Genomic DNA, 21927 nt, shown 5'->3' with positions numbered 1-21927 from the left:
TGTTGAATTAGCGGTGCAAATGAAGCATCATTTATCCTTTCTAGGCAATGTAGCAAGCAAGCAAGCTCTGAAGCATACTTTCTTGTTTTTGTTAAATGTTTCCAACGAGGAAGTTAAAGTCATGTTTGACAAATTTAAAGGGAATTGGGAAACACTTTAATGGTTCATCATCACTCCCCCCATTACATATTGTTAATTAGTGCCATTTCAACAGTTAGATATCTTCCATAAAATTGGTATTAATAAAATGGGTATATATTTAAAAGTATATTTAAAGTTTTGCGATGCTTTCAATAGAGACCTGTTTAATGGAGTAGAGTCATACACACCGTGCATATTCAGTACTAATAACACCTTCACTACCAATTTTACAATCTGTATCTCTATGAATGTGGTTCCTCTGGAGGAGAGAGTGATTAACTTACACAAAGAAGTATGATATTTGACTTCTGATTAAATGGTTGTGTGATTGTTGCCAAGCAACAGTATGCAGTTGTGACTGTAGCGGAGGAAATGGCAATCTTACCTAGCGTGAAGCACCTTTGTAGCAATAGTGATTATTTTATGCAAGCAACAACCTCCGGGTCTAAAAAGAGAAGCCAATAAAGAAGTATCTTAAACCTGCATTCTCTCTATTATCCAGGAGTCTAAAAGAAGTTGATAGATAGAACATTGTGTAGAAATCTGTAAGAAAATGAATTATTTATAGTTTACTTATTGTCTCCGTACACATTTTTGTGATGAGTTTGTTATCTAAGTATCTAGTCTAACGTTTTTTTTTTCTTTGCATGTTTCTATTTAGAGAAACATCGTTTAGGGCGTGGATACCTTGTCATCTATAATCATTAATCATTACATTATTTCAGTCTGTATTTAGTTTATTTAAGTTTATTTTGAGATTTTCGTTGCAGTTTATTTTAACCTAAAGCTTTAAAACCGTAAACCAAAAACCCATTGGTGATGCCATTATCACTTCGTCCACCTGTTACATACAAGACAGGAGGCTAGCATGTTACCATTGAACAGTCTGGAGCTTGTGTACATCTAGATCACCCTTTAATGAATTAGAGGAATGGTTGTACGAATACACTTGAACACAATCTTGTTTTACAAGAGTTTGAGAGTTATTAAGGAAGTCTGCTTTTCAGATCCTGTGCTATTAGCATCCTACTGGGTATTGTGCAGGGAAACCACTTATTGTGCTGTTATCAAATATGTAGCTCATATTCCTTCATTAAACAGGAGGAAAGCCCTTAAACTGCACAGTCGTGCCCTGACAAATAATCAGAGACTCATTAAAAAATAATGGAAGGCTCTATAGTAGATGTTCCTATATTCAGTATCGTTTGTTCAGAGCTTGGATTGTTGTGCAGCTAATTTTGGCTGTGCAAAATCAACAGCCCACTGGTCTTTGTTCAGGAACAAATTGATGTTTACACCAACTAAAAGGCAATTTAGAGAATGGCTGTCCATTCTTTAGACTAGCGCAGCACTGCGTGTCCAAGATGTCTGAGCAGGTAGTCTCATTTGCAAGATCAGCATCGCAGCCCACTGCTCTCTCTGAAGTCGCCTTATAGTGTGCACACAGGGCACATAGCAGCAGACGTGTAAGCCTTGTTTATATCACTCAGTCATTTCCTCTTCTCTCGGTCGGAGTGAATGGAGTGAAGAGAGGGGTAATGATGTGCTGGGACACAGCTAAGCACTATTCAGCCTCAGAGTGCTAGATTGGCTCGAGATGGGTCCATTTTGTGAGGACAAAGCCTTATGAGGTCAAGTGCTTCTTTAAAAGAGGTGTACATTGTACAACTGATAGTCAAACTGTAAAAAGAGATCTATAAATTCACATCCTTCTGATGAGATCCTCATTGAGGCGTTTTGCAGGTTATAAGAAGCACTCACTGTGCTGCATGCTGCCTGTTATACGATACGAGCATTCTTTTCTACGGGGTTTTACAACATCCCGCTTGTAAATAATGTCCTTAGGGTCCTTTCACACTGCTCTCGCTGTATATCACAGTTCTGAGATATATCTGAGATCAACCGTCCTGACTCCTAAATTCATGCCTCATCATGAATCTATTTGAGATAAGTGCGGTGGAATCTGTTGTACGCTTTGGCTTGATTTGGACCACTTAACTATCATTCTTATGCAGCCCTCACAGGCAGCAGGCTGCCATGTGTTATAGAACCAGTGCCAGTTCTGAGCAGCCCTATCAGTTGCCAAACCTGTAGATTAAGTACCCGAACAGAAACACAAGACCATTTTTTCCTCTTACCAGGATGACCTCCAGATGCTAGAGCGCTATGACAGCTGGAAAAGGAGCGTCTATAGGCCATGGAACTCGGTTACACACCATGGTAATCCCGTTTCGTTGGCCAACTCACCCCTGCCTCGGGAAGAAGGGGGTGCTGCCGAGAAAATCTGTACGCCAAGAACGCACAAAAACGCACAAAAACTTTCCAAGAAGAAAAGAACAAATATTGGCTTTTGCTATTTGAAAAACAGATCAGATGTCCGCTTTTGTTTGACAGAAAATCACTTCCATAATCTTCTGTGACCATCTATATGGCACAGTGTGTGACCCCAGTGAGTGTAGCTACCCAGCCAATAGCAGATACAGTCACACACTGACTTGAGATGCAAGACGCGACCTAATCAGGAAGTGCCTATTCAGAAGCCTTCTGCTGCTGAGCTGTCCAGCTTCCACGGTCAACCCAGGGCTCAATATCTCTGTTCTGTTCGTTGTTTATCCCAAAACAAAGAGGGATTGAGGACACAGCCTGGGGAAGCTGCGTGAAAGGAGAAAACACAATTGATGTTGTACTTCCGGTATCTTTATTAGCTTTATTAGACGTCTGCTCTTGAACTTGAATGTCTCCTTTAACTGGATGTAATCATTCACCACATGTTTTCAGTGCATTTCCTTCCTTTGTAAAGATGCAGCACAAATCAGGTTTGAATGCTAACAGTTCTCTTCTTTACTGCCTTTGGGGATGTTTTGACACATTTCTTGGTGCCTCCAATGTGTTAAAGGCTAAATACCTGCATTGTTCTGGCTTTCAAAGGCTTTGAATGAATCTGAAATCAGTAATTATGCATATTCAACTGTGGTGCAGCAGTTACTTTACTGACTGCTGTGTCTTACAGAAGATTAAGAAGCCTGAAGCCTGGTGAGTCTTGATAGTTTTTCTAAGATATTTGTGCAGCATAGTCTTTTTTTCCTAATAAGGAGAACAAATGGTTCATTAAGGATCCGCTGCCGAGGTAAGAGACCCCAGTGTGTTAGGCTGCCACCATACTCAGAAGCCTGCGGTCTGTGTTAAACATGTCTCTTTCCATTATGGAGCTTTGGACAGGCAGAAAGACAAACTTGGCTGCCTTTTATTTGTTTGTTTTTTTATTTTGGGAACAGCTGAAGCCACAGTGTGAGTTTTGGCTGTCCTTTACTGCAGGATTACAGCCTCCTTAACCTTTTAGCTACATTCTCCATCATTCTCTCTTATGTGTCCCTCCCAAGCTGTTCCTTAACCTCTACACGGGGAGAATGACTGAGAGAGCTGGAGAGAGACAGACGGAAAGAGAGTGACAGAGCAGGAAGACAGGAGGAGAGAGTGATCCGGGCCCTCTGAAAGAGAAAAATGGCCACCTGAGGATATAGAGACTGAATATAAATGCTCCAAATTGTCAAGGCTGCCAACATTTCACATTTCACTAAGTCCCTTTCCACATTCTGACCTTTCTGATATTTAACTCTAAGGCCCATCTATTGTCAGCCAAACCTTTTCCCAGCAAAGGAAAGGCAGTTAACATTCAGCCCTTCTGCGATGTATTGAGTGAATTTGGTGCTCAGTGAAGACAGTCTCTCGAGCCTGAAGCAGTCTATTTCTGTGTGTGCGTGAACATGCTGGGGTTATTCATTAAAAATACAATCAACTAGCATATAGGGCTGCTCAATTAATCGTATTTTAATCTCAATTACGATTATGGCTTGCAACGATTACGAAAACAACGTAATAAAAATAAAACGCTTATTATTATATACTTTTTTTATTTATTACTTTTTTTGTTGACATTAAAACTTAAAGTTCAGGGTAATCAACTGTTTAAAAACATATGTTCACATTTTTTTCTCCAAGAAAATTGATGTTTTTCAAAGTACATGGATATCGTTTTTAATAATCGTGATATCAATTTTGACCCAATAATCGAGATTATGATTTTTGCCATCATCGAGCAGCCCTAATAGCATACTATCTTTTGTTTGCCAATTCCACACCTGCCTGAATTAGGTACATTTTATGCAGCATTTATGTAACAAACTCAGCACATCAAAGGTTTGTTTTCCTTTTAAACATGATTTGAGAAATGCGACAGGTTTCTATTTTGCTTGTCAAGAATACGTGATATAAAAGCTGTTATTGTAGATGCAACCTGTTTTACAAAAGATGCAAATGTTGACTCCTGGAGGCCGGCTACGCAAAGAAACTCATCAATCCATTGTCGTTTAATTTAAACGTGTCACTCTTTCGCTGTGGCATCGCTTTATCAGATTCAAGGTCAAATATAGGCTCACATGCTGAGTCACTGAGGATGTCGCATGTTTGAAGCGCCTGTTATAGATCCAGCGTTCTGACCACACACAGTTTTCACAGAGAACAAGATTCAAAGTGACAGAGCTTCCCTGTCGACACCTGCCATCTAATCTTTGCCTGTCTGAAGCGCGATCACTCAATAGCATCACTGTTTTACCATCTCAACTGCACTACAATAACCTTAATCGCTAACAAGCCATACAAACGGCTGTTTCAGCAGGTGAAGCATGTTTATTTGCCGGGCTGCTGACTGTTATTTGGCTAAAACGTTTTTGAAGCCCATATGAGAGAGGCTTGGCATCTGATAGCTTAATGGCAGTCACTTCATAACGCAAGGATGGTGCATCTGACTGACCTGGTGCTGTCGTAAACTGTTCAGTGGCATTTCAAGACATCGGCACTTTCTAGAACAATGCAGTCTCCTTCACTTCAATGAGATCCCTAAGCAGAGGGCTTCATATGTTGGGATTGAAAAATGACCTCAATTTTTGCTGCAACATTCAAATACAACAAACCAACATTAGATGACTTTGTAATGTGAAAGCTAGATTTCTGCTGGGGGATTGTTGCACCAAGAGATTAAACAATCCAGAATTTTAAAATCCAGTCCTGTATCTGAAACCACTCACTTTAAGCTATTTTAACCAAAGTTGCTTTTTAATCGAAGTATTGAACTTAATGTGCAAGGACCAATTTGTCTTCAATCCATGTGATGGATTTCTACCTTTTCTCGCCATTAATTCAAGGGAACAAATGCAAACTAAGTATTTTAGATTGTATGTTGTTAATAGATTATACATTTTGATTACATTAGTAAATGACTGAGGAGAAAGTTGCCTGCCACACCTGGCAAGCCATTCACTTTACCCTCTCTTATGGCTTAATTAAATCCCAACCGTCAAACAACTTGCTGATGCAACATCAATAAGTTGCCTTAATCATATGGTGGTTTGCTTGTCTAAAGCTGATATAGCAGCCCATAGAGATTGCATTATTCATCACTGCACAATTGTTAAGACTGAACAAGGTCAATGCACTGACTGTGGAATCAACAAATTTAAAAGGGCTTCTGCACTTTAAGAGCTTGAATGTACTCGGTAAATGTCACGACACTCAGCCTGTTACATTATGCAATATATTGCATCTATCAATTAACAATGGATGAGGTGTTCAAACACGCCGGTGCATTCATTCAAATAAAAGCTATTTAACTAGAGCCTATGCCCAAGAGGGTTTTATCGCATCCTACTCCACCCAACTGACTGGCTTGCCAACATGAAGACTCTTAGAGACTTTTAGGGAAATATTAAATGTAGCGGTTGTCATTAAGATCCTTTGGAGAGGACTTCATGTGACTCGCAATCCAGAAAAAATAAAAATAAATAAAAGAAATCCCTTCATGAATACTCACAGCACATGCAATGATACACAGGCTATTAGTTGTCTTGAAGAATAAGGTTTATAATCAAGCCTAAGGGTAGAGAAAGAGTGAAGTGTACATAGACCATGGTTATCCCCTAGGAAAGGATTTATCCATGGAAGCAGCTGGATGTATCTTGATCTCATGATCAATGCACGCAGTAGATGACGTAAAAGAAAAGACACATGATGTTAGATAAGGTGTTTTTTTCAACACTCTGGGAAACGCTAAGAATCATGAATGCTTTAAGAAAGTTCCATGACAGTCAGGCCATTTCATTTTGATATTAACTTGTATTCATAGAGGCCTAGTGATTGCACCAGAAGAACAGTCCAAGGTCACTGAAACATTAGGATTAACTGTGTCAAGCATGGCTCGGGAGGAAAATCCGATCTGACTGTGTTGCTACATAAAAGGTCAGGGTACCACCAAAATTAAAACATTGAAATACAATTGTTTTTGTTTTAATTCATGTCAGAAAAGGATGGATTGTTGATTTGATGGAATGTTAAGATTGGCCTACTCCATAAGCAGCATTGGTATCAACAGGCTCTGCTGGTGTAGGCTTTAAAAAGTGATTATACATGGATATCACACAAACCAGGCTATAATACAACTAAGTAGTAGGTCAAGATAAGGTTCGTCCACTAGAGGGCTAGATTTCCATACTAACATGTAGCACAAGGACAACAGCATACTGCCTACTGTGCAAGGCAAAGAGACAAGTAGCTGCACACATCACTGAGTATACATAATACACGCAATCTTCTGATTTATTGAACATGCTTTTGCTTGAAGTTAAAAAACGTGGTTCTTTTAACAGATTTTGTTTTATTATTCTTGAACTTGCCAGTAACCACATTTATTTTTAATATAATTGTATTAGCATTTGTATGGTCTCTTAAACTCAATGTCCAAGTTAGAAATTGACGTTGGTTACCGGAGGGAATATAAAGTCACTAAAACCCTGTTCAAAAAGCCGTTTAAAAAATGCAATTACAACCCCTCGAGTTGAATGTTGTAGCTGTTCATTTGTACAGCAGTCTCTTAAGCTAAGGGTTTTGATACACAAAATAATTCAGGGCTTTATGTCTGATCAATCTAAACATGTTGTACTCGAAATGCCAATGGTGTATGACTCTGCTCCAAATATGCTCTTATAAAAGTGTTTTTTGTTTACGTTACATTTTGCAAGGGTTGTTTTGATTCTTGTGTACCCAGTGTAGTCTTTTCAAATGTCTATACTATTAAAATGTCATTTTTTGTCTTATTGTACTTGAGCATAACAAGAAATGCCATTGCCTTTTTGTGCTGGGAATTATGTTTTTGAATCAACATTCTTATTCATCACAAAGGTCTCAATTACTGCTTTTAATTAGATTGCCTCTTTTTCCATCTGTGTGTTGCCAAACATGCTATTTTGAATGTCCCTGTGCCTCTCTATGTCTCTCCCTGCTTCAATAACAGGGGTCCATGCAAAAAAACAGGGCGAGGATTTATCGGATAACGACGGTGATGAAGATGAAGGTATTTTCCATGGTGAACAAAGATGGTGCATGATTATTAAAACAATGTCATCGTCTTCATTCATGTTTTTTTGTTTGATTTATCTTTGTTTTTCTACTTGCAATTGCAACCATTAAGCACCCCCTGTCCCATTACAATCTTTAGAACAATGTTGTATGTAATCAACTGTGTGTGTGTGTGTGTGTGTGTGTTGGTGTGTGTGTGTGTGTGTGTGTGTGGTGTGTGTGTGTGTGTGTGTGTGTGTGTGTGTGTGTGTGTGTGTGTGTGTGTGTGTGTGTGTGTGTGTGTGTGTGTGTGTGTGTGCGCGTGTGTGTGTGTGCGCGTGTGTGTGTGTGTGTGTGTGTGTTGTTTTGTGTGTGTGTTTGTGCGCGTGTGTGTGTGTGTGGCGCGTGTGTGTGTGCGCGTGTGTGTGGTGTGTGGTGTGTGTGTGTGTGTGTGTGTGTGTGTGTGTGTGTGTGTGTGTGTGTGTGTCAACATCCAGCCGATGAGTAGTGTTTGGCTTCAGAGTCAGATCGGTTGTAGTAGCTGTCTAGATAACCAAGCCCGGGTTGTATTTGAATATCTCACAGTGACTGGAGCAACTGTTATTACAAGGGCAGAGGCAGAGGCAAGGTGTGGCCAGCCGCTGTGTTTCTGGTGATAATGGCAGAGGGAAAGTGAAGCAGCAGTATAATATCAGACTGTTCTCTGGGTCTACCAGCAGATTTAGATGAGGAGCGGCAGTTCAGGAGTGCTGCCGGAGAGGATTAGAGGCGAGAGGTGTAGAAAATGGGAAGTTGCTGCTCAGCAATCGCATTGTTCACTTTCCATATTTATCTTGGGATATTCCCGGCTCAGGGTGGATCTTTGCCGAGATTAGAATGAGAGACGATTCTTGTGCTGCAACAGAAACGGCTTAAGTCTCTGAATCTAAATCAAACCCTTGATATCGCCCCGCCCTTGTATTCCTTTGCCACAGTAGAGCAGGTGATGCAAGCCTGATGTCGGGTATCAAGGTAAAGCCCTGAATTTATACTGTTCGGTATGGACAGATGGGATTTTTGCACATTATGTGTATACAGGTATTTGGTGTGCAAGATTGTACGTCTGGAGAAAAGCTGCTTGCGACCTTACCGCCTGTTTGGGGCATATGGACTCGTTACTTGGCAGGGAAGCTGAGATGTCACAGCAAGTTGGCATATCCCCTCACTTATATGGGTTGTACATTGGCTTAATTCATGTCGGCCTCGCTGTGGGTCGTGCATTGGATATTTCATCCTGTGGGGTTCCGGCTTCCTCCCAGATGTTTACGGGTTTTGTAGTGAAACTCCTTCCTCTCTGCCTCTTGGCTCTTCTTTCAGAACGAAAGCTGACGCTGGCCTTGATCACTGAACAGGAAGCGTTGCCATGGCACCACTTTGACACACAGGTGTTTCTTCATTCAAGCCCAGGGTGAGCTGTTGCAACTGAAGCCAAATTGCCTTCAGTTTTCAGCTTGACTGTATGTATATAAGCGTGCATGTGAATTGTTTGTGTTCCTTCGAGCAAGCCCACATGCGTCAGTGTATGTAGCCCTAAGTCCGTTTAAAATTGCTGACAAGTGTCGATCCCTTTGTCTGGCAAGTCTTTGCATGCGCTCACAGAGGCTTGGACTCCAAGCTGTTGTGCAAGACTAGTCTTACTGAAAATGTGACAAGTCTATTCTTCACTGAGTGTGACTAATGCTATTTACAGAGCATCACCGTAGAAGCACAATACGGTCCCAGCAGAATCTCTGCCACAGCACTGTAACTAATGCATGTGTGACAGAGTTGGCCATCAATCCCTAAACATGATCCAGAAGATTTTCATTGTTCTGCTGAAGGTCTTTGTTTCGAAGTGTCATGGCCAATAACATGATTCTAGCATTTAGTGACAGCCCTCTGTAACTGTCCCCAAAGAGCACTGTTACCTCTGTGAGAAAAATACTTAACGCTGAAGCTTGGCCGAGTGCATTGCACACACTACAAAGTCCTTCTAGTCTTACATACTACTGCTCTCACAGTTGGCTGTACTGTCATAGCGAGTGATAGCAGTCTCATTGACCACAGTAAATGGTGCTGCACACATTACGAATGAAAATCAAACATTTGTATTCAAGTTAAAAGCCAAGTAGAATCAAAGCACAAGCAGAACTCCCACTCTCTCACTCTTCAGCTGATGCATCTCTTATCCACATATTCTCATTCAGTCCAGTGAGCTGCCGTCTTGTCTGTTTTCTGTGTCTAACCCCCTCCATCTCTCAGTCTGTTCATCCCAACATTACCATGCTGTCTCAGTTGGCAGTCTGTCTCTCCTGGGCTTATTCCCTCCATCCCTCTCTCCACCATATTTGAGCCACCCTCCTGTTATAACCCTCCAGACACGCTTTTAAATTCAAATACGTTTTATTGGAACAATAAAGGGTTTCTTAAAAGTAAGTGACATATTTAATGGACCAGCGATGCATAAATTCACAATAAAAAGCGGCGATAAAAACATTCTACTAAGACCTGGAGATAGGCAAAATTAAATAGCGAGTAATATAATGACATTTTTTAAAACTCTATATCTCTCTCGGTCCCCTGGCTGTCCCACAGGCTCTCCCTCTCAGCATCCTTTCTGCCCATCTTTCCCTTCAACTTTCTATCTGTTCCTTTTGTGTGTCCGCCTGTCTGTCTGAGCCGCAGTCAGCCCCCTGGCACCCCCAACGTGCATTCAAATTCTACGCAACACTCCCTCCAGCAACACAAGTGTGCCGGCCAAGTTGCTGTGATTTACATCGGCCCACAATCAAGACTCAATTTGACAGAGGCTGTTATTGCACTGTAAAAAAGCTGTGCAAGCTTTCAATCAACTACCTGCTGTTGTTAGATAAAGGTGGCCATGTAAGTAGAGGAAGACAGGCTGTGGAGGAGCTACATCTCCCAGGTGGAACATGGCAGTGGTGCTGAGGTACTGTGCCCAGTGTTCGGCAGAGAGCAGCCGTCCCCCACTCGCACCACTGCTGCCTCGGCCCTCTCCCACTGATGAAGAATAGGTGTGTGTTTGTGTGTGTGTTCTCAGTCTTGGCACTTTGAGACTCCAGCTCTAATCAGGAGGAAGGCTTCCACCCAGCATGAGCGTGCACACACTCAGACACGTACACCAGCATCCATTAAACCAGTGATGCATGCACACGCGCACACACTCGCACACATAAACAATGCTTGCATCCAAGATCTAGAAGCAAGCTCCGAATACACAGCATACACACATACCCCCGCCCCCAGAGGAGCTCTCCTTGGTTGCTGTGCCAGGAAGCAGAGCTGAGCTCCACCTGCCTGGGTATTACCATTAATTCCATTGCACAGACCTGACTGGATCCCCATCCAGCAAAGCCCTCAGCTCAGGCAGGCTGAAGACTGGTGAATCGACAGCGGGGGCAATTCACACTCCAATCTCTCCATTCTGCCACTATCCTATTCTCTATGATGTGGCAGGGTTGAGGAATCATGTCCCTTTGAAGCCCATTTATGCAGAGATATGTGGATGATACTGCTCAGCTTCTTCTCAAGATAAGCATTGCTGCTAATGGCTCATCCACAAGGGCATCAGACCAGCCATTTCAAAGCATCGGAGAACCACACTGTTGCTGTCATCTATGTTTCCCAACTTGTCCTTTGCTCTTGAGTGGCAGGAAATAATTGGGAAGGCAAAAACATGTAAAAACAGGCTGCTTTTGAACATTCTGGAGAATGGAAGAAGAGTGGAGATGGACTTTGAATTTGCTCACTGAGGCTGAAGGAGTTTGTACATCTGTAACGCCTTGAGTGCAGTAATGCCAGCTTTTGTGGCTTGCATCAAGGACAACAGCCTTCCCTCAGAGACCAAAGAGTAAGTCTTGGTTCAGTCAAGGAGTAAACAGCTGTCTGTGAGTCTTAGAGATGACAGCACCTCTACAGCCTCCTCCTCCCATTTAGATCCAGGCCAGCTGTAGGAAGCTTTTGCCAATAGTCTTGTAGGCTTGCCTTTTATTTGACTCCTCCAGCGTCTATTCTGCTCTCTTTTCTCTCCATCCCCGCACTCACTGCTCTCTGTCTGCCCCGTTGCCAACATCATATTTAACGCGCACACACACCAGCCAGTGAGCAGGAAGTCACCTTCACACAAAGGTCATTCCACCTATTACTTTAACTGCGCACACACTCTCCTTCTCATATGCCATGTTTAGATTTTCTTTATATACATAAGTCATACCTCTCAGAAATGTCAAGTGTTGTGGAGAACACGGTGAAATCTGACACGCTCGTTTCCTGCCCATCCCGTCACTCCTGATGATGTGCAGGTTCTGAAAGTCCACTGGCTTGGAATAGCAACCGCAATTATTTTTTTTCCTTCCGTGGTTTCCTTCCAGTTTCTCAGAGGAGTCCAAAATTGAAAACGTATTACTGTGTGTTCTTTCACTTCAGCCTCTTTTCCCCTCCAAGGCCTAGTCACACACAGAGCTAGCTCATTTGATCCAGTATAAAGGGAATATTAAGCAGACATTCGGTGACATTCAGAATACTCTTAGTGACTAGTACAACGGCACACACTGCTGTATAATTCACTGTAATTACACTGCCTGTTTTGCAAGGAGCTCCACAGTTAAACTAAATGTGCTTCTCAAATGTGAACATTTCCAGTAATGGACTTGTCGTGAGTGAAGCATGAAGCTTGGCATGACAAGAGCACTACAGTAGGGTGCATGTCATGTCCCTGCCACATCAGGACATTGTCACCGTCCCCCACCCCTCCCACCTCAAACCTCACTGATAGCCACTGACAGCCACCATGTTTCACCAAGTGTTGACACAGTGAATGCCACCGACAGTTATCTCCACTTGCCTTTGTCCCGTCCCACTCTGGAGTGTCAAGGCCGGTTCTGGGGCCACTTAGCGTCAGATATATGACTGACTGTTTTCAGTGGAGTGTGAGGCAAAGGACAAAAAGGTTGAGGTACAGTGAGGGGAAGAGGAAATAAGGATATGGAGGAGGACGGAAGGAGTGCTCCCAGCCCTCCTGGTGGTATACACTTGCAGCAGCAACACTTAGAGGATCGGCTCAGGCCTCAGTTATGCCTCCCGCTGACACTCCAATCAGTCCAGAGCCACTGTGGTGGTGCACCTCTGAAAGGTGGTGCTCAGGCCCTGTTGAAACTCATGCCATGTGGCACATTTGTTGACCGTCCCCCACCCTTAAGCCGGTGCAGTGAACTGGCGTTTTCTATTTATTTCTCTCTACTGTGTTACAATGCTGTTCGTATCAAATGTGCTGGGAGTGTACCGTGTGTCACCGTATAGTTGGTGTTGCATGACGTGATTGAGAGGAATATCTGAGAAAATGATGCGTGACATGAATAATTTTTCCGTCCAGCTCACTCTTCATTGAACGCCAGCTTTCATCTGCATTTCTGTCACGTATAGATTTCTTTGTTCATCCCCAAAACATGAGTGTATTTTTCTTTATTTCTTCGTATTTTCCAACTCGTTGTGCATGCGATATGTATTGCAAATATTCAAGTCTGTGCATTAATGAACCTCTGTTTCTTTTTCTAGCACAAAGCACTGTGCTACTGTTTGATGTGTATCGATGTAATTAGACGTTAGTGGATACGGAGGCAGCTTTTCGAGGTAGCCACTTACTAGTCACCTGTTACACCAGATGAAGCCGTCCGCTACAGCCGATAAAGCTCAGATCTGATTGGTTAAGAAGAGCAACTCACCTCATTACCTCCATGTCATGTGGTGCTGCAGCCCGCATGTGGCTGGAAAGGATTATTATTCCTCACTTTTAGTCAAATTAAGATCTGTATATTTCCCTCTGACACAGTGATAACTATATATCACATCAGTGTGACGCCCCCAACATCAGATCAAGCCAAAAAATAGATTAGACCAAGTTCAGTGTCTTGTATCGCTCACTCAAAGGGATTTAACTGTTGTCATAGCGACCCGATATGAATCAACAAAAGAGGTGACTGATAACATTGACATGACTAATCTTTTTCTTATTTCTGCCCCCTGTTCCGTCACCCTCTATGCCATTCTCTTGTATCTGTGGCCCATTTGTTTAAGTAGCTTGTGTAGGATATGCTGTATTTCTCCCTCTCTGACTGTACCTATCATGCTTCCTCACCCCATGCATCCCCTCCTCTTGTCTAAGATAAGTGTGTGCATAGAGAAGTGTCAGCTATAAATCACATTTCACTGTGTAGCCTTCTCAGATACCAGCAAGATAAAGAAAGCCATAAATAAGGGCACATCATATACAAGTTATTGCTTTGCTTTTAAACGTAACGGGGCCATGAATAACCAAGGGAATAACGGGAAGAGAAAGAAAAACATGTGAATCAAGGATGAGCTCTGCTATAGGGGGTACAGAAAAGCTGTGTCTCTACAAAATGCATTTAAGTAGTTGTCCTTGGTGTTCAGCATGCTAATGTGATGGGGTGCATAACGACGAGTGCTGCTGCAGATGGATGCAGATTGGGCGATGCAGGATGTGGTCGGCGATTAGCTGTTCTTGAGGATTTTTAATTTTGGCTCTCAGTCGCCATAGCAACTAGAATACAATACCGACCTTTTAAATCTGAGCCCATTGCTCCGACTTTCTTTTTTTCCCCTCTGTTTCTGTTTTATATCTTTATTACTTTCTTTCCTTTTTATTTTTTCTTCCTTCCTTCCTTCCTTCCTTCCGCTCTGTTTTTCTCCCTCCCTCTCTATCTCTCTCTCTGTCTTCCTCACTCTTTGCCCTCCCATCTCTTCCCTTCGCACCACTCTCAGGGCTTAGGGGGGAAAAAAGAGAGAGGCAGGGAGTTGGACAGAGATGGAGGGAAGGCGGGGGAGAGACAGGGGAGAGTCTGTGAGTGAAAGCGATACAAAGTAAGGGAGGGGAAGGCGAGAAGCTACACAGAATGCGGGGGGGAGCAGGAGTGAAAATGAGAGAGAGTTTCTTGTCTTCCAGCTCTAGCTAGCCAGCCAGTAATTCAGTCAATTCCTCAAACAGAGGCTTTTTTCTTCCCCTATACCTCTGGATGTGCTTTATCCGGCTGGAGTGTCGCTCCAGCTGGGTATCAAGCCCTGCTTTGGATATAGAATAAACAACACTTTCGCAAAAACTGAAGCACAAATGTAACTGCCTGCGATGCCAAGCAGGGCCGTGCAAATAAATTGTTGCACAGAGATAGGCCTGTGAAAAAAAGAGGCGCATTGTGTAATTAGCCGGTGCGTTTTCCCTATCACTGTCAAGCCAGATTAGCCTTCTCCCTGGTTAGAAGATGTGTCAGCGTACCTCTCTTTATTCTCCCTAATGGCTTCCTGTGTGTCTATATCGGAAAGTGGGTCTGCCCCTTGGAAGGCAACACAAAACCAAATATAACCCTAATAGTTTGGTTTAAAGGATAAATACTTGATATGATAAATGACAAGCCGTATTTTCAGCTGAAACGGCCAATTACTATAATGGAGTAGAACGCATCGTAATGAGTGGGCATTAATTTGTTTCTCGTAGAGCAGATATGAAAGACTATTGCCTTCCGTTGCTTTAGTAAGCCAGCAGACTGTATCCTTACAGCTGGTATCTGAGAGGTGACCGTCAGCTTGTCTGTTTGTGGCCACCATGCACTGTATCTGCTGTTTCTGAATCTGAGCCGACCCTTGATCGGAGTGGGTGGACGACATTGTGAATGTGTTAATGATGGCCGCTCTTGCAGACATCCGAGACACTGGGGCCAAGCCTGTGATGGTCTACATTCACGGAGGATCCTACATGGAGGGGACGGGCAACATGATCGATGGGAGCGTCCTGGCCAGCTACGGAAATGTCATCGTTATCACTATCAACTACCGCGTCGGAGTCCTCGGTAAGCAGCTTTCCTTTCTTCTTTTTTCACTTCACCTTCTCCCTCAAGGACATTTTTCTGGGCCATCTTTATAGGGCAGCGAGGTGTAATGAGCACTGCTGATTGCCACACACACACTCCAAATAAGAGCAGGGAAGGAGCACATCACTTAAAGGCATCGACTGGTTCCTGTGCTTCTTGTTGATGCGGTGCTCGTGTATCAAAATCACAGTAATTGAGTGTGCTGAATGTGGGTTTGTTGTTGTGACTGGGGTAAAAGAATAAATTAAGAAATTATTGTAATGAGGTTGAAAAAAATGATGAGGTGGGCGTGATGCCGGAGAGATAGATGAGAAGAGGAGAGTCTGTTAGAGAGCGAGGGGTTCTCTCCGAGTTGCATTTGGTTGCAGATTGACTCACACAGCTGAATCCTCTTTCAGACACTTGTGAGCGTGTGTGTGTGTGTGTGTGTGTGTGTGTGTGTGTGTGTGTGTGTGTGTGTGTGTGTGTGTGTGTGTGTGTGTGTGTGTGAGAAAGAGAGAGAGAGAGAGAGAGAGAGAGAGAGAGAGCTCAGGAAACAGCTGCAGATACACAAAATGGAGTTTGTTAGCACACTTCCCAAGCTTTGCACCTTTTCCATCCGTCTCTCTGACACAGCGGATTTCTCTCCTCACATTTCTATATATTTACATTTGTCATGTACCGGCTACAACACACTTTGCATATCAAATCAAATGTCCCTTTTTGGAATATATTGTTAGATTTGGTCTTTTGCAGGCCGCTGTTACATAAAGGATAAGGAAAAGAGTCATTTTAAATGTTTCCGTTGGTCAACGAATCCCATGAAATAACCTAAACTAAAATGAATCATCTGTGCTCTTCGCTGTCTGTGGCTCACAACCCAAAACCTGTTGGTTGTAACTAAAGATGTTAATCGTTCATTTGAAAAATATATCATTTCATTTTTCAGCTTTAATTTCAAATAATTCCTCAAACTGTGGATAATCGTTTGGTTGAAGCAATTTAAAACAAATGTAGTTTAACACAAGCGACGTATAGAGTAATATGGAACCAACTCGTTCCTGTCTTCAAAGCAAAATCTCGAGTGTGCTAACATTAGCTAGCATGATCCAGTCTATGTCTACTAGACCATGTAAGAAGTCATTATTACTGTAAGGGAAACTTCTGCAGCAATGGAGAGTCAGGACTCAGAGAGACACGAGGAGAGTTGGAGCTTTGATGTCAAACACTGGTGGTTTATTACAAGTATACGGCCGGAGGGTTCATATCACAAGTCACAGCAGCCAGAGGTTCTGACTGCACCGGTAGAGTTGCCACATCAATTCTGAAGTGCCTCTCTCTCGATAGCTTTTTTAACTACTTTACAGAGAGTTAATCAACATATTGGGGGAGATAACGTAAACATCTGAGTACACTGGAGATAGCCCCAACATCTGGAGACACTGAATAACTTGTCTGTGGAGCTTAGGCTAGAAGCCAGCGTTCTCACAGTCATAAACCATCTGTGACCGAGAGTTGACCGGTCATAAACTGGGAATATCAGCATAAGCTGAGGCCTCCCATTCTTTAAGACAGATAACAGACGTCAGGGTTGGTCATAAACGTCAAAGGGCAAAAAGGTTAGATATCTTAGGAGTCCAGGAGAATTATTCCCTCACAATTACTATAAATATGCTATTTGTAATTAAGTGAATCTGAATATATACAACATCAATAGTCCCAGCCTGGGATGTATAGGTCGCTTCATGAATCTCAATGTTCACAGGATGATAAACAAGAAAATAAAAAAAGGAGAGAAAGAAAATGCTAAATGTGGATGCTCCCAGTCTTTCTAAACTCTTTTATTGAAATTGTTGTACATTGAGTTTTTTAACTTGTTCAGGCCTCTTAAATGTATTCTCATAAAAATGTTTAAAGAGTTCAAAATTACTATTTTTTAAACTTTTAAAGCTGAGAAATACACAAACTCTGGCAAAGTGGCACAAATAGAGTCAAAAGGAAAACATATAAGGGACACTAACATATATCGGGCTTTGACTGCTGGTAGAATCAATTAATTGTTGACGTTGGTACTTTCATGGCATATGTTGACAACAAGAAAAATATCAACATGACCAGCCTTACCCTTGAAGGAGCGTTCTGCCTCGCTTTGCTGTTGAGAGAGCTCCACGTGTCACAAAGAGGTGGAAAGTGACTGAGGACTGCTGCCTCCTTATCCTCCAGGACATTGAAATGACTTGTGTGGTTGAATCACTCACTCATCTTGAGACTCTCTTTTTGATGGAGATGAGAGCGCTACGGCTATCGATTTTGTCATCAGGAATGCTCGCCTTGAATGCGCTGTGTTTTTCTCTGTCATTTTTTGTGGAATATCATTTTGAGTGTTGTAATCAGCCTTCCGGGTGGTAAGGTAGTCGGGAGCACTCGCTGCCTCGAGCTGCTGCCGCTGGTTTAACGCTGATCACGTAAACCCAACACAGATTCATGATCATATTTCTTTCATGGCACTTCAATTATGAGTCAGATATTTCTTTTCTCGCTCCCACATTTCGCTAAATGTCATTCTACATGCATGCACACACACCCTCAAACGCCACATGCGGGAACTCGGATGCTCACACACATGCTAATAGCACACATTGAGCAGTAGGACCAAGCAAAAAACAATCTTTGGACACGTACATTCAGATGTGGATTAGCACAAACACGCACACAGTCGAGAACATGCACAGACACACACACATACGTACAGTTCACAAAGCAGCTCTCTTGGTGAGTTCCCCAGCAGCCATTCGGAGAGATGAGCAGAGAAGAAGTGATGCATGTAGTTGAGCGATAATGTCCATCGCTGAAGCATGGTCTGATAATCTCCCCATGGTACGGCTTTAAACTGTTATTACAGACGCACTCACATAAACCAAATAAAACCAAGGCCAGAGAGAAATAAGACCGTGATGGGCCAATCAACACTAATCTGTCTGGAGATTTTCAGTCATAAACAGTGAATACTCAGAACATGAGGAATCATAATTACATGTCTTCATTTTATTTGTGTTTGCAGTGTTTTATTGAATACGGGTGCCGCTAAGAGTTTCAGCACTGATCTAGACAGCATTAAGGGGAGTAGTTAAGCGGTTTGTATTGGACACTGTACATTAGCCACTGCACACTCAGTTGAAAGCTTGCAGTGAAACATCAGGACTTACGACAGATAGACGAGAGCAAATACTCCAGATCTTACTATGGCGTCCACTCAAGTACTGTGCAGCAGGACTTCTTCCATTTTATAGAAGAAGAAGAAACTAGTCATTTAGATTCCACTCTGGCAGTTTCTTGTAGCGACGCAGAGTAAATAAATAAATAAATGAATATTAATGAAGAAATGAAAGCTCTTTTAATTAGGCTGCTTAAAGGGATGAGGGAATAATGGCAGCAGAGAGAATTAGACAAGATAATGAGTTTAAAGTGAAAGCAGACAAGGCAACAAACTACGCTTTCTGACACTAATATAGCTCTCCCACTGTCCATGGGCAATCTGAATATTGCATTAATAATGCAGTAAACACCTTTGGAATACACACGACAATGTGAATAGTAACTCATCTCACAGAAACAATAGGTCCAGACTGTTGGGCAACAACAGCCCTCACAAACAAATCTGTGCTGAGGGGATTTTTAATGTGAAGTATGAAAAACATTTTTCAGCAAGCAAATTTCAACAAATTGGACAGCGCCAAAACCTTGGTAAATGTCAGCGATGAATGTTTTATGTATCTATTGCATTCATTTCATTCCCCTTCCACCATTTTGGCAGCAAGACCTTTTCTTCCAGCTTTTCAACGGAGCAAAGATATTGAAAGATGGCGCTCAGTGCTGTTACATTGCATTTAGCTGACGCTTTTATCCAAAGAGACTTACAATAAGTGCGTTCGACCAACAAAATACAAACTTGAAGAAAACAGAATCATATAAGTACATCAGGCTTCATAGAGCAAACACATTTCAAGTGCTACTCAACTGGCTTTAGGTAAGCCAGTCCTTTAGTATATAAGTGCTTTGTTAATAGTTATATCGCTCGAAGTGGAGTCGAAAGAGATGCGTTTTCAGTCTGGAAGGTGTGTAAGCTATCTGCTGTCCTGATGTCAATGGGAGCTCATTCCACCATTTTGGAGCCAGGATAGCAAACCCACGTGTTTTTGCTGATGGGAACTTGGGTCCCCTTCGCAGCGAGGGTGCAGCGAGCCGTTTGGTTGATGCAGAGCGTAGAGCAGTGCGTCATGAAACATAGATTTAGCATTTGTTTGGTGTTTTCCGAAAGACGGGCCGCAGTGGATTTAGTCTGTGTGGTTATATAATATATGCATGGTGTCTTAAGATTCTACAGTGAAACACAAACACTCGCAGAGAGAGAGGAGAAATACTGTATGAAGAAGAGGTAACGTTGTAGTCGCTGCCACTCCAGTTCCAATTAAAGGAGTCCACCAAGTTTCTAGCTGTGCTCGATCATCCCCCTGAAGCTTTACGCCCTACGCTGCTGTAATGGTAATTATTGCTTCAAAGGGTGGCCCACAATCCTCCTGGGGCCCCATTTGGAAACTTTCATATCTGAACCTTTCACTATTTAGATGAATGAGAATTCATTTCAGATGTAATCTTTAATTACTTATTGACCCACCGCAGTATGAGTAACACCAGAAGAGATATGCAGAATAGAGTTTTACGCTGTCCGCGCAGGACTTTCCACAGTCGGGTCAGCGCGAAGAGCAGAGTTTGTTTACCAAAGAGAAACAGTGTGTGTTCATTGATCTGCATGTGTGTGTGAGACAGGTATTGTGTGTGTGTTAATGTGTGTGTGTGGTCTGTAATGCGCTAATGATGTGTAATGAGTACCAGTCAGAGGGGAGTATCTTGTATCACTGCTCTTTACAAATATAATTACTCAGTGGCTCTCCAGAGCATGTCAATTTCCCAGTCCATGGGGGGGGGGGGGGGGGGACTTAATTACTAGTTTAGTTTCCAAATGCATTTAAAATGAACAAAGGCTGTCTCTCTTGCCAAAACTCAAGGTGAGATGCCTTCCCTTTCTAAAAAGAAATATAATGGTCAAGTGCAGTAGTTGTCACCATAGACAGGGTTTATTTGTGACCTTTGATGTCTATCTCTCATATCGCTCTGATCGCAGCCATTTTATGGCGGGGCCGGCGTCACAGCTATGGCCTGCCACCTCAGTCCACCAAGTTATTCAGGCCTTCAAAATAATAGTTTTAGATCCAATCAGAAAAACCTCAACCTCACTGTAGGGGTGTACATGAAAGCAGCGCAGGTGCTGCCGCATTGATTAGTTCAGGTGCCAGAGTTATCCTGCGAGTTGTAAGTGACTCTGCCTTTCTTGTTTATGTCCCTCTCCTGAACTAAAGATAGTGACTGTTGGTAATACAGCCAGGGATTTAGGGAGCAGAGGAAATGTGTGAACAATATTGCAGAGCAAAATATAGCCTATCACACACGTTTGTATAGTTGTTTTTCACTTACTGGGGAATTACTACTGAGCTCCAGTGAGAGCCGAGCAGCTCCACTGAGAGCCGAGCAGCACACAGTGTGCTCGTGGCCTCCTGACCCAGACACTGTAGTCTGCTGATTGTTGGTTAGTAGTAGTACTATGTCATCAGGATACTTCCTTTCTGAGCTTCCAAACCATTGCCCTCATTTACACGTGTCCTTTCAAGTGTCTCACATCCAGATTGAGTCCAGATGTGATTTAATACACTTTCATTTACACTGATCCACATATATGCATCTCCATTGTCGAGACTACACATCTGCAATCTGCTGTTGTTTTCACGGGCTTCAGGCCTATCAGGGCGGCCCCTTTTCCAGTCAGGAAGGAGAGGTAATGTACATAGAGTTGTTTAGTAACAGCAAACACATTAAGAATAAAACCAGTTCCTCTTGGATGCATCTTGAATGTCTTTACACTTAGAGGCGACTTCACAAAGATTTTATTGCGGCTGCTGATGAACTGCGCATTACTTGAAAATTGTATTTACCTTGTCTCAAGGTCCGATTCACAAAATACATTACGCTAATGATATTACAACACCAACACAGCCTTAAAGTGTAGCGGCTGAGTGCCATTTGCCCTTTTTCGTCTGATCCCAATTATCCATGGCAAAGTGTGAATGTGGCCCTTGTGCCTATAACACAGTAAACATAAAATGATATTTTTAGAGTACCAGCTACAGGTCCTGACCGACGAGGTGCAGAGGCATTCCTCAACACTTTATACACAGAATGTAAACGTAACAGCTAAACCCCTTTATCAATGGGCTTCAGTCACCAGCCAGCCCTGAGAATATTCAATCATTTCACTGTAACTGCGTTCAGATATTAACGCTGATCTTGCACTAACTGTTTGCATATTAACTTATTTAATATGTGCAAATAGCCAAGAATCACTGAGGTGTGCGTTACACCCTTTAAAGGGTGCTTTAAGAATTACAAG

At 42.5% G+C, this 21927-nt stretch overlaps 1 protein-coding gene across 2 annotated transcripts in view; it reads left to right on the top strand.

Annotated features, from left to right (window-relative positions):
• nlgn3a (neuroligin 3a) overlaps nt 1-21927 on the top strand; it is a 158656-nt gene that overhangs the window by 37694 nt on the left and 99035 nt on the right. The window contains exons 4-5 of one of the 2 annotated variants that reach the window (XM_034093498.2): nt 7484-7543; nt 15276-15425. In XM_034093498.2, the coding sequence (XP_033949389.1) occupies nt 7484-7543; nt 15276-15425 (210 nt within the window). The remainder of the gene's footprint in view (nt 1-7483; nt 7544-15275; nt 15426-21927) is intronic. The other variant, XM_034093499.2, reaches the window with a different exon arrangement.

Source organism: Pseudochaenichthys georgianus, chromosome 10, assembly GCF_902827115.2.
Source record: "Pseudochaenichthys georgianus chromosome 10, fPseGeo1.2, whole genome shotgun sequence".
NCBI classification, from domain to species: Eukaryota; Metazoa; Chordata; class Actinopteri; order Perciformes; family Channichthyidae; genus Pseudochaenichthys; species Pseudochaenichthys georgianus.
Note: the sequence above shows the minus strand (reverse complement) of the source record. Positions and strands in the feature narration are given on the sequence as shown.